This window comes from Pipra filicauda, unplaced genomic scaffold (assembly GCF_003945595.2).
Source record: "Pipra filicauda isolate LSUMZ 115617 unplaced genomic scaffold, ASM394559v2 scaffold344_size1527164_pilon, whole genome shotgun sequence".
Lineage (NCBI taxonomy): Eukaryota > Metazoa > Chordata > Aves > Passeriformes > Pipridae > Pipra > Pipra filicauda.
This window is the reverse complement of record NW_024104470.1, coordinates 1,205,206-1,217,631: the sequence shown is the minus strand read 5'-3', so window position 1 is coordinate 1,217,631 and position 12,426 is coordinate 1,205,206. Positions and strand designations below refer to the sequence as shown.

Sequence of the window (12,426 nt, the reverse complement as noted above, 5' to 3'; positions counted from 1 at the left end):
ACATGGAGCTTTTATCCCTCTCCTGATAGCTGGCACATCCTCTGCCCATTTCAATTTGTTGGCTCACTTTCTCATGTGAAAGTCAGAAGAAAAGGAGCACGCAGATCACCCAGGGAAGCTATTGGTCAGACAGGGAGAACAGAAACTGCCTTTATTTGTCCAGGAGAGGGTCTGAGCTCAGCCTCAGCAACCAGCCTTGGCCTAGGGAACTTAGGGGAGCTGTAAGACTCGTGGTTATGAAGCAGGTATAATTTTGCATAGTGATGAGGGACTAGTTACAATTAAAGAAGATGACCATCCTATAAAATCTGCAGCATTTATGGCATTTTGAAATTAGAGAGGGGAACCCAGAACACTCACCGAGCATTAGCAGAGCAGACTTCAGGCACATCTTTCTCATGTTCACATACTCTCACCAAAGGCAGCTGCTCCCGTCAGTTCATCCGAGTTACCCTCATATTATTGGACACACAGGAATTTCCCTTCCATGGACTGCCTGTCTCACAGAGCCTTTTCCTTTCCCAAGTCTGGGGAAACCACAGATAGTCACAATATGGGAAGGTTCAGCACTGAAAGGGAGCTGGCTTCAGTTTCCCCTCCCTCTTAATCCTCTGCAACATCATCCTGCTGACAGGGGCCATTGTGACCTCCACAAGTGCCTCTCCAGCCCCAGGGTCCAGACGAGAGGTCCTGACACTTCACACACAGCTGACAATTGCTGTAACACAGGGTTGCAAGGACAGGCAGCTGCTCATGCTATGAAATAGCCGTAAGCTACAAAGCTAAAAATTGATAACAGTTCCTTCAGAAATAACGCCAAAAATGCTTGGCATAGCTAGGCCTGGACATGGTTTGGTTTTGAGAATGATTTTAATAGGTGCTCCCCAGTTCTCAGCGCTTTCAGCCTGCTCTGAGCACTGATTGTGTCTCTCTGCTCACGCCGTGCAGGATTACAGGGTGAACATCTTCCTGAGACAGCAGTGGAACGACCCGCGGCTGGCGTACAACGAGTACCCCGACGACTCCCTGGACCTGGACCCCTCCATGCTGGACTCCATCTGGAAGCCTGACTTGTTCTTTGCTAATGAGAAAGGGGCCCACTTCCATGAGATTACCACAGACAACAAGCTGCTGAGGATCTCCCGAAATGGCAATGTCCTCTACAGCATCAGGTGAGGTGACGCCGTGGGAAGAGTCCCACAAAGGTAGGGGAGGACAGAGCTGAACTCCCACTGTTCAAGCCTAGAGCATGATGATGGATAAAAGAAGTTTAGGGTTTTTTAAGGTGAGAGGTCACACAATTAGCAGTGCCATAGCAATGTGTTGGGAAGGGACCTCTGCCAAAGCATATTGAGACAGAGGGTTGTTCTGGGAAGGAATCTAGCTGATCTTTACATTTCCCAGTCCAAGAACTTGGGCTGCTCTCTAGTAGATTCTGTAACATCCCTAATGTAAAATTACTTGAGATATTTTTATACTAGCACGAGCCTAAAACCAGCTGTACTCTGTGAAAACTAGTAGAAGCTCATAAAAACTCTGCTTTCAAAGCTGCAGCATTTCCTAGCAAAAAAAAAAAAATATAGGGAAAATGCTAAGTAGGCCTCCATGGCTTTGTTGTTTCAACTTAATAGTTATCCCTTTATCACTAGACCCAAGAACCCATCAGTGGAGCTGAACTAATTGCACTGAATTTCCTGCAGGAAATCCATCTGATCCCCCACCTTCACTTCCAACCCAATCCACTCTTTATTTGAAACCCATGAAACTAAGATCAAACTTCATGAGCATAAATAGAGAAAGTTTAACTCTATATTGAAGACTTTTTCACCTCATGTGTAATGTAACTTTGCCTACGATTCACACACCCCATCTCACACTGCAGCTCCCAGTGGCAGCCATGGGGGAAAAAAAGCACCATGGAGCTGTAAAATGGAAAATAAACACCTTAATGCTGCAATTTAGACAACCTCCATCAAACATCAAGGTGGTTCCAGCCCAAAGACCAGCTCCCCGATGGCCAAAACAATAAGAGAATTGCCATGTGTGTTGGCTGAATATGGAAACCTCACATTTCTTAATTTCTATAACCAGGCAGGGAGTAAAACTGCCACCAGCAACCTGGCAGTGAGCATGGCACAGAGTCCTGTTCCACGTGGGTCTGCAGGAGTACAGAGAAGAAATATGGGTCAGCTCAGCCTTAGGGTTTGCTCTGCAAAACAGAGCAATGGCTCAGCAGGGGACATGGCTGAATTGATCACTGTTTCCAAGGCAAAAACTTGAAAACAGCTTCAGTTCTTGTTTAAAAAACCCACACTTTGCTATCTCACTCATCTCCAAATGAAAATATAGGTTTCTTTATATGTAAATTTTTCTATGAAAATGAATGCAAATTTTCCAAAAGGAGAAATAGTCTTTCCCTGTAAAAAAAAAAGCTCTCTTAAGTGCTCTGCCATTCTCTAACTGGCTCTTGGCTACTGGTATTTGCAATAATCAAACTCTAGGCAAGGCATTTACAAGAAGATGGACTTTGTCACATCTTCTGTCCCAACATGCCTCTAAACTCAAGCAGAGAATTTCTTCCACCATAAGGTTTTAAATTAAAGTATCTTTCCCTTCTGATAAGTTTCTTGTAGGTCTGATGATAGAAAAATTCAATTTCTGTCCCCTGGGTAGTTCTGCTATTTCTACATCAAGGCAAAAAGCTGAAAACCCTAAACACTTCAGGGAACAGCATTTTCAACATTATCAAACCAAATAACACAAGTCTAACTATCTGAAGCAAATCATTCAGTATCAGCTTATTGAACCAAAGAAACATTTTAAGCATAGATCATGGTACAGGGCAGCACAGCAATATACCACAGAAAATGCAGCCTGCACCTAGTGGAAAGTGAAGACAGAAGTAGAGGTCTCAAGGGTCTCAGCAGGAATTCAGGAAGATACAGAAGTTCATATTGACTTAGCACAGGGCATTTTCCCTGCAGAAAATCCCACTGAAGTCTCTCTTTCCCCCCACAGAAGCATATGATCTTGAACAAATTTCTTTTTGGTTGGGGTTTTTTTCATTTTTTTTTCTTTTTTTAGGACACAAATGTTCTATTCAGATATTTACAAACAGTCCCAGTCTCTACAAATGTATCTGGGGGCCCATATATTGGGCTTGGGCTTGCTGCTAATCCAGGCTGTTGTGAACCTGGGTCAAGAACTGAAAACTGAAGCAGCAGAAGTGTTTGGTGTGGGAACTCTTTGTTCTGCACAGTCTAAAACAACATTGCAATGAAACACCATCTGCAGCAGGCGACTCTGCTGGGAATCATATCACAGACCCAAATGTTCATCATTTCTGATGCTTTCCAACACCATGTGTGAGAAGACAGGCAGGGAAGTGGCCAATGATCAGTCATTCCCCCCAGCACACCAGTGTGTCTCAGGCAAGGTCCCAGCCTGTTTGCAGCACTGGATGTCTGAGGGGGTTCACTCCTCAGCAGTACCACAAACTGTTTGGCATTCCCTTGTGCTCTCTTCTCTCCTCAGGATCACACTGACTCTGGCCTGCCCCATGGACCTGAAGAACTTCCCCATGGACGTACAGACGTGCATCATGCAGTTAGAAAGCTGTGAGTCCTGTGCACATCCCCATTTTGGAGAGGAGACAACCTGTTTTCCCTCTCTCTCTCCCCTGCCATCTCCTTTCCCAGGTGCAACCTATTCCCAGCCCAGCCTTCACTGGAGTCTTGTTCAAGAACCTCTTGCTCAGGATTTTCCATTCATTCAGCATATGTGACATTTTCTAGAGAAGCCAAAACTTAAAAGATCCCATGCAAGGAGCCCTGGCTTGCTTGTATTTACACTGGCCTTTAACTTTGGGGGAGAGGGGTGAAAGTGCTTTCAGCTGCATTTTGTGTCTCTGGATGAACATCTGCCCCTTGTACATATTGCTTATACCAAAGGAGGGAAAGACGAGGAGCTTCTTCCAGAGAAAGAGGTCGAGTTGGAAAAAGTAGAAAACAAATTCAACAAAGCCCAACTCAAGAAAAAATGTGATTTATTACAGACAATTCATTGCAAACCATTGCAGCTCCACTGCAGCTCATCACCTTGGTTCTCATCACATGCAGTTTTGCCTCAACCCAAATCCCATCCATGACAGCATTGCCAAGGAAGGCCAGGACACACCCCTGCCTCCAAACATAGATCTCTTCTGCAATACTGTCCCTTTATTTAATGTGTTTCACATGGTATCTGTCCTCTCCTCTCAACAGTTGGCTATACAATGAATGACCTCATATTTGAGTGGCAAGAAAAAGGAGCGGTGCAAGTTGCTGACGGGCTGACATTGCCTCAGTTTATCCTCAAAGAAGAAAAAGACTTGAGATACTGCACAAAGCACTACAACACAGGTCAGTGCTGTTTACCCTCATCTGCTGGGTTCAGTAGAGAGGAAGTCAAGATTGTGCATTTGCCGGAGTCTCTTGCTGTGTGTGATGTCACTCAGCTGACACAGGCCTTGTCCTACACATCTAGGGGCAACAGACATACAAATACACATAGGTATTTTGCCAGTAAATATACACATATATAGCTAGTGAAAAGCTAATGGACACAAATGTGTGAAATTCCCTTGTCCCCAGTAACATCTGTATCAGTTCAAGGGTGTTTGGTCTGGACTTTCTCTCCAAGAATCTTCTTTTGTCTTTGAAATTGAAGTGACAAAGGACATACTGCCAAGAGCTTTCCTTGCTATGTTGATGTTCATAGAATCAGAGAATGTTTGGAGTTGGAAGGGACCTTAAAGATCATCCAGTTCCAACTCCCCTGCAGAGACACCTTCCACTAGCCCAGGTTGCTCCAAGCCTCATCCAACCTGGCCTTGAACAATTCCAGCAATGGGGCAGCCACAGCTTCTCTGGGCAACCTGTGCCAGGGCCTCACCACCCTCACAGGGAAGAATTTCTTCCTAATATCTAATCTAAACCTTCTCTCTTTCAGTTTGAAGCCATCTTCCTTTGTCCTGTCACCGCATGCCCTTGCAGAACTGGGCAACAGCTGTTCATTTCCTCCTCTAACAAGACTCTGGTTCTAGGCAATGCAAGGAAAATCCTCAAACATTGGCTGAAAACAGGAGGCTCACCGTGCCTTACCAGTAATCTTCCACGTATCTCCTGTCCTCCTCAGGCAAGTTCACCTGTATAGAAGCTCGTTTCCACCTGGAGAGACAGATGGGCTATTACTTGATCCAGATGTACATCCCCAGCCTCCTTATTGTCATTCTGTCCTGGATCTCGTTCTGGATCAACATGGATGCTGCACCAGCTCGTGTTGGCCTGGGGATCACCACAGTGCTCACTATGACCACACAGAGCTCTGGTTCCCGAGCATCACTGCCCAAGGTAGGGAACAAACTTATCTTCACCAGAGGCAAAACATGCACCTTCTGGGGATAGCATAGAAGTAAATCACCACGCAGATCCTCCTGCTCAACACAAGAGGTATTCTGCTGCCATTGCACTATTCCATCATAAGGGCAAACAGAAAAAATTCCAATCCCATCCTGAAAAGTTTTAGATTCTCTATGACTAGCAGTAAAACTTCCCCTCAAGATTCAGCACTCACCACAGCTCCCAGTAGCCAGGAGCACTGTACCATACAAACCCCTGCAACAAGCCACATGGATATGCCCTGTACATTTTAGCTTTTTAGTCAGTTGACCATCATACTTTTATAATAGTATTGAATTTCCCTTTATGAAGGGCCTCCATTATGATTAGATTGGATTACTAATTTTCTTGCACATAAAAAAGCACATTCAAAACCTGGATAAATTATTGCTGCTTAAGAGACAAGGAGCAGTTTCAGTGAACTGATAATACGCTCATGTTAAGTGAACTAGATTCTGGTATCCAAGAGCAGATGTCAACCTTATCATGGCTTGGTCAACTCCTTCCAAAGACCTTGAAAGTAACACGTAAAATGGCAACAAAAAGGCATTTGGGTGAAGAAGCCATCCCATCTCAGTCTCTTTTTCTAACTCTCAGGTGTCCTACGTGAAGGCCATAGACATCTGGATGGCTGTGTGCTTGCTGTTTGTGTTCTCTGCACTTCTAGAATATGCTGCTGTCAACTTCGTGTCTCGGCAGCACAAAGAGCTGCTCAGGTTCAGAAGGAAGAGAAGGCATCATAAGGTAATACATAAAGCACGAAGGACACAGCTGAAATCTCATGAGCTCCCAGCGAAGTCCTCAGTATGTGATCAGATGTTAGGGGGGGCTCACACATCAAAACCCAGGGTTACCTCAGTTAATTGTGTCTATTCTAACAGCCTGCTGACCCCAGGGGTCCAGCAGGCTGGTTTTTGTTAGCCAGCCAAGTGGTCTAAGCCAAAAGAGTTGTTCACAACAGAACAATTCACATTCTGGTCTGAGTTCTCCTCTTCAGAAGCTGCAACCAGGGCTGGGGGGAGGCAGGCAGGGAGGTGTGAGGGATGTCTATCAGAGAACAGCATCCCCCCAACAAGACAGCCTGCTTTAGCCTGGAGGTAAGTGACACCTCTTTTGTCTCTGTCATCTCCGTGTTCAAAAGCATCTGCTTCTCAGACTGACTGCAAATTCCTCTTGGAAGGAAATAGCTTTATTCTCAGCCTTAGCCTCGCTCCATGCTTACCTGCCATGGCTGATGCCAATCTGAGCGTGCACTGCAATGACATGCATCTCCTGCAGCCAGGGCTCTACTGGCTTTTAGGCTGAGGTGCCACAGCAAAGACTTCACCTCACAGAATACACTAGAAAGAAACACAAAGGTGGCTGTGATTGAAGGCCAAAAACTTAAAGTTGTCCTTAATTAACTGGTAGGATCAGGAAGGCATTAGCAAATTTTCAGCCTGAGAGGCTGTCCTCAGGTTATCATTAAAAAACAGTACGTTTGCTAGGAAAGAAAAAACAAAGAAAATTTTGCTGATGAAAATCTCAAGTGAGCCCCTAGGTGACCACCAAGGTCTGCCTTAAATATTCCTCACAGGTAACAAGGAATATTGTTTATACCTTGTAGGTAAATTTGTCTACCCTCTATTTTTAAAGAGTCCTCCACAATCCATCCCACCCAGAGACCTCCCCCCCTTTCATTGCTTCACTGTCCCAGTCTTTAAAAGTCTTTCCCAAGGTCTAACCTGTCCTGGAGTAGTTCACAGTGTATGCTTGGAGAACTGCCCCCATTCCAGGAGGAACTGAGGGCTGAGGAGCAGGAATCCCTGTATTGTTGTAGGTTTTCCTTTCTCTGCCTCAGTCCTCTGATATGTAAAACAGGACATAATTGTTCACTTGTGTCCAACACAGTCAGGTCCAGGGAGGAAAAATGTGGGACAAACGCAAGGGAAAATAAGTAACAGATGAGACCATCAGCACCCATTGACTTTGTCTGACCAGAACAAGGCCCTGCCATCCCAAAATCAGTGGAGATAGTTTTGGTTCAGAAGGTGCAGCCCGTTGAATTGAACCAAAGCTAAACCCACCCACATGGGTGCCTCATAGTGCATTTATCTCTTCATCTGGATTCAGGCATCCTGTCCCTGGATCTGTGCTGTTGTATGCAGATCAGTCTGTTGATAAAACAATAAAGAGAAAAAAAGCCACTAGTACACAGACGAGTTAAAGAGATACTTGCCAGAACTGTTCTATTGAACACAAGGCTGCTAGTACACTCCCTGCCCAATCTCACAGAAATTTAATTGGAACAAAGCATAAACAAAAACACTTGCAAAATCGAAATGAACAAGGTTTGCAGGCTCATCAGAAAACTAAAATCTGACTGCTAATATGCAAATAGGTTAGTGCAGCTGCCAAAGAGCCTAATTGCTCTGTCCTGATGTCCTGACTTGTCTGGGTAGCTGTGCTTGGTTTAGGCATGACATGCCAGGCTAAAAACAAGTGAGATGTTGTAGTGGTCCATGCTGGTGGAGGCAGCTGGGGAGAGGACAAGCCCATGCCCATACTTATTAGGTCTGCATCAAAACCTACTGGCTATTCTTCACAGCTCAATGTGCCAGACACAGTGCCATGGTCTGGCATTAATACCAGTGAATCCAGAAAAATCTGTTTCTGGCTTTTGCCAGTTAGATGCAAGGTGCTAGCTTATCCTCATCCTTAGGAGTCTTTCTTCCTCTCTAAAAAAAACCCAACAAAACAAATCAACCTGTTGCCAGGTTTCACTTGGCCCTTTCCATTTTTGAGCTACCTCTTAACTTCTTTCCTCTGGATGAGATTAGAGAGATCAGATAGACAGCTCTCTCCAAACTCATTATGCTGTCTGTATTTACTGGGGCACATGGGGAGACATAGGTCCTGGCACATAGGGACTGTAATGGTTACATCCCTGTGTTCAATAAAATAGGGCTAAATCATTCTGAGACACCAGCAAGATTTTCACCAAAAACACCCCAGCAATAACATTCGCCTTTGAATTGGAAAATAAATTATTTTTTCAGTAATTGGCATTACCACAAACAGCCACATCTTAACATCAACCCACAGAAGGGCACTTCTGTTCCTCACCTAAAAGTTGGCTTGTGGGAAGGGCTGTGGGGCTGGAGGGGTCCCGTGGGCAGGCAAGCAGAGGGCTGGTTGCACGCTGGCTGCAGAGCTCTTTTCCTGGTCAGGTCTTGGCTCCTGCACATCCATGTAACTCTGTAGGAAGTCTCACACTGTAGCTTCAACTACGTGAGTTACATGGAGCCCACTCCTTCTGGGCAAGCTGCAACTGCACAGGCAAAGCAAAGAAGGTGCTGATAGGAGGGAGGGGAGGGAGAGGCAGAAGCAAAACAGGGGATGCAATTGGAAAAATTAAAGCAGTACCATAAACCCTTCAATATGTCAAAGAGCTCAATGGGGTGGAAGTCAGTCCTGTTCTCCATGGGGTGCCTGGATCCCCTGATTTGCATCTGTGCATCACACAGCTGGCACCCCTCTATAAGGCTGAACTCCCAAGAGCAGGGGTTTTGTCCAAGGGTGCTGAGGTCAGGGCATGGTGGGAGCATCTTTCCCGTGCAGAGCAGGAACCTGTCAGCGGAGAGCCTTATAGCGAGGGTGCACTGTCTATATCTCATTTTAAGTAGAGTCCCATGCTGAATCTGTTTCAGGAGGATGAAGCTGGTGAGGGCAGGTTCAACTTCACTGCCTACGGCATGGGACCAGCTTGCCTACAAGCCAAGGATGGCATCTCTGTCAAGGGTGCCAACAACAACAACACGGCCAACCCGGTGCCGCCGCCGTCCCGCTCGCCCGAGGAGATGCGGAAGCTCTTCATCCAGCGAGCCAAGAAGATCGACAAGATCTCCCGCATCGGCTTCCCCATGGCATTCCTCATCTTCAACATTTTCTACTGGATCATCTACAAGATCGTCCGCAGAGAGGACGTGCACAACCAGTGAGGGGAGGGGAGCAGCCGGGAGGGAGCGAGCAATCCTTTATATATGTGCAATAGCAATGCAGCAATGCATGAATTTAAGAATGCGGCAATATCTACTAAAAAAAAAACATGGGGAGGGGGGCTGGGAGGGACTTTTAATCATGTGAACTGAGGACAACTGGCACAGGGAGGAGAAAAGAAACTCTTGATCTTGGGAGTGCAGGGTGGGGGTTAGTTTTACAGCATAGGAAGGTTTGGATTGCTCCAGCAATCCAAGCAGTGTAATATAGTAATATATATTCATGCTTAATTATAATGCAAAAAGAAAACAATCAAAAAAAAAAAGAAGAAGATGAACAAAAAAATTCCTTTTTTTTAGCCTATTAACAGCTTAGATTCTCAAGTCACTGGAATGATTCATAATTCCATGTGCAGAAACGACTGCAATTCTGCTTTATCTGACTTTTGCTATAGAAAGGCCATACCAGTCAGGCACATGGGGGAAAAAAGCCCCAACAAAAGGGGAAAAACACCTCAAGAAAATAATTCTATGCTTCTCTAGGTTTTGCACTTTGAAAACTAGATGGGGAAACTTAAGAAAGAGGCTGCAGGTTGTTGTTTATTTTATATATTTACTTTTTTTAGTCATGGGTTTGCCGATCAAACACTTTGTGACTTTTGCATAGAGGAAAGCAAATACATTATCTCTCTCATCCCCATCAGAGAGCTTCCAAAGGAAACACAGGAAGGACATCAGGGCCTTCATCAGAAATCACAGGTACCTTCTGTCCTTTCAAACAACCTGGCAGAATTCGAGCCCCAGGAGGCAGAAATGCTATTCAGAATGCTAGAAATTATGAAGGGTTTTTCAAAATAGGGTTTCTTTCATTTGTTTTGGTTGGTTTTGTTTGTTTTTTTTTCCAAACCCCTTTCTGCCATGTTTGTTTGCAATGGGGGGATGGAAGTGATTGTATTTAAAATATAGAGAAAACAGGCATCTTCTTGCCTTGTTGTGACAGGACCGAGCATGTGGCAATACTGTCAGTAAGGGGGGGGGAAGGTGTGTATAGAGAGAGCAGCTCTTATTTTCAGACATTTCATAGCAGTAATATTAATAGTGAAGCTGGGTCAATGGACCCAAAACTATATTTTTGTATCTATTTTGGTGCTGCATTTACCTTTGACGAGGATGGGAAGATGGAGCAGGCTGCTTTGCCCCTCTCTGCTACCTGGCAGAGGCTGGCACAGCTTGGTGGGGATGGGGAAAGGGTGGAGGGAGGTGGGAATGGGTGAGCAAAGGGGTTTCCCTTTGGCCAAGTGGTAGCACACGTTTGTGTTGGTGTTTGGGGTAGGGGAGAATGTGCCAAACACCTCTAGGGTGTGACTTGAAAGCCTGGCTTGGGGCCAGTGGGCAAGTTAAGGGTTTAGTGTCCCACTTGCCTCTCTGGCACCCTGGGTGTGAGCTGGCTGCAGCACCCAGGGTGACTCAGCTGTGTCTATTTGCACTTTAGTAAGGCAGATAAAAGAGAGCACGAAGGAAGAGACAATCAGTCTGCACTGAAGCACTTGGGGTCAGGTTTGGGTTAGGCACTAAATGAAGGCAGAGAGACAAGTGGCACCCAAGGGAGGTTGGAGTCATGCTCAGCCACGGGTGTCCCAGCCAGCACAGCAAGAGGCAGGCATGAGAGAGGGCAGGGGAGCCGGGGACCTGTGAGCTGTCCTACACAGGGATGGTGCCAAGTGGACAAAGCCCAGAGAAAGCCCCAGGGCTCTCTTGGGCTGGGTAGGGGGACACCCATCTTTGAGGCTGCCAATTCAGCACCTTTCACCAGCACTAAATACACTTTATTTAAAGAGAGAAAAAAAAAATAAAGAAACGAAGAAACAAAGGATAAGAATAGCAAGGGGGAAAAGGGAGAAAAAAGATAAAAACCGTGGTGGTTACTGTGTGGACTAGGGCAAACGGCAGCATTTCCTAATATTCTGGCAAAAGCCAGACAGCTTTCTGAGTCCCTTTGTGCTGCTGAGATAGGGAAAAGTCACACCACACGAGTGTGAATCAGTACATGAGCCCCTTCCCTCCACTGGAGCAGCAGGAAACCCGTGGGCTGAGGATTTCTGCTTCCCCTGGCAGACGGTGCTTTCCCAAGCAGAGAGATCTCAAGCTGTCAAGCAGAGGCGTTTTTTGATGCTAGGACAACGTCCCGAGCCTTGGCTGGAGCCCAAGTCTGCTGCTGGCTCTGGGTTTGCTTGCTGAATTATTGACCTCTCCCGGCGTGCGCGCCGGCCGGCCGTGCCAGCTGCGGTTTGCGCGATCGCTTCAAACGGCGTGTCCTTGTCTGAGATGAAAGGCAAATCCAGGGAATTTCCTCTCCTGCCCGGCAGCAGGGCAGAGTCTTGGCAGCCCATGCACCACGGCTCCTTCCTCACGCAGGTGAATGACTGCAAATTGCTGTCGTTTGGGAAAAAAAAAGGTCCTGCCTGGATGCCCAGACCTCGCACTTTGGAGTCGGGCAATCTGGCCGTGGTTCACACACCTTCAGTCTCCCCTGGCTAGCCGGGGTGGCTCCCAGGGCACAGCCAGCTGCAGTGCTGTGGGTTTCCTTCCTGACTGCAGCTGCCCTAAGGAGTTGCCTGTAGGTTAAGAAATCCCATGCACCATCCTCCCACCCAACCGAGTTTTGATCCTACATCCCGAGGGCAAGAGCAGAGCAAGGAGAAGGAAGACATTTCCACCTCATTTCACTCTGCTCCAGCTCAAGACTGAAGAATCCTGTGTTCATCCTACACCTACTGTTGCAGATGCAGTTACACTCACAGTTGCTGCTTCACTAGAGCTCCAGTGCCACTTCTTGGCATGGAGTAAGGCCAGAGGAAGGCAATTAGGGACTAAAAATCATCAGAAAGATGCTTATGTTTCCTGCCCATACAGAAGCACTTCAGCTGCTAGTAGAGCCCAGGGAGTTTAGGGACTAAAATAAGAAGGCTTACCAGCCTGCCTTTGCTTCCAGTTCAGCTCTGCCAAACACT

General features: G+C 46.3%; 1 protein-coding gene across 2 annotated transcripts in view; it reads left to right on the top strand.

The window, feature by feature from the left end:
- Positions 1-9,526, top strand: part of GLRA1 (glycine receptor alpha 1) — a 37,498-nt gene extending 27,972 nt beyond the window's left edge. The window contains exons 4-9 of one of the 2 annotated variants that reach the window (XM_027718266.2): positions 949-1,172; positions 3,535-3,617; positions 4,263-4,400; positions 5,176-5,390; positions 6,036-6,182; positions 9,104-9,526. In XM_027718266.2, coding sequence (XP_027574067.1) covers positions 949-1,172; positions 3,535-3,617; positions 4,263-4,400; positions 5,176-5,390; positions 6,036-6,182; positions 9,104-9,418 — 1,122 coding nt within the window. In that variant the 3' untranslated portion in view covers positions 9,419-9,526. The remainder of the gene's footprint in view (positions 1-948; positions 1,173-3,534; positions 3,618-4,262; positions 4,401-5,175; positions 5,391-6,035; positions 6,183-9,103) is intronic. The other variant, XM_027718267.2, reaches the window with a different exon arrangement.
- The last annotated feature ends 2,900 nt before the right edge of the window (positions 9,527-12,426 follow it).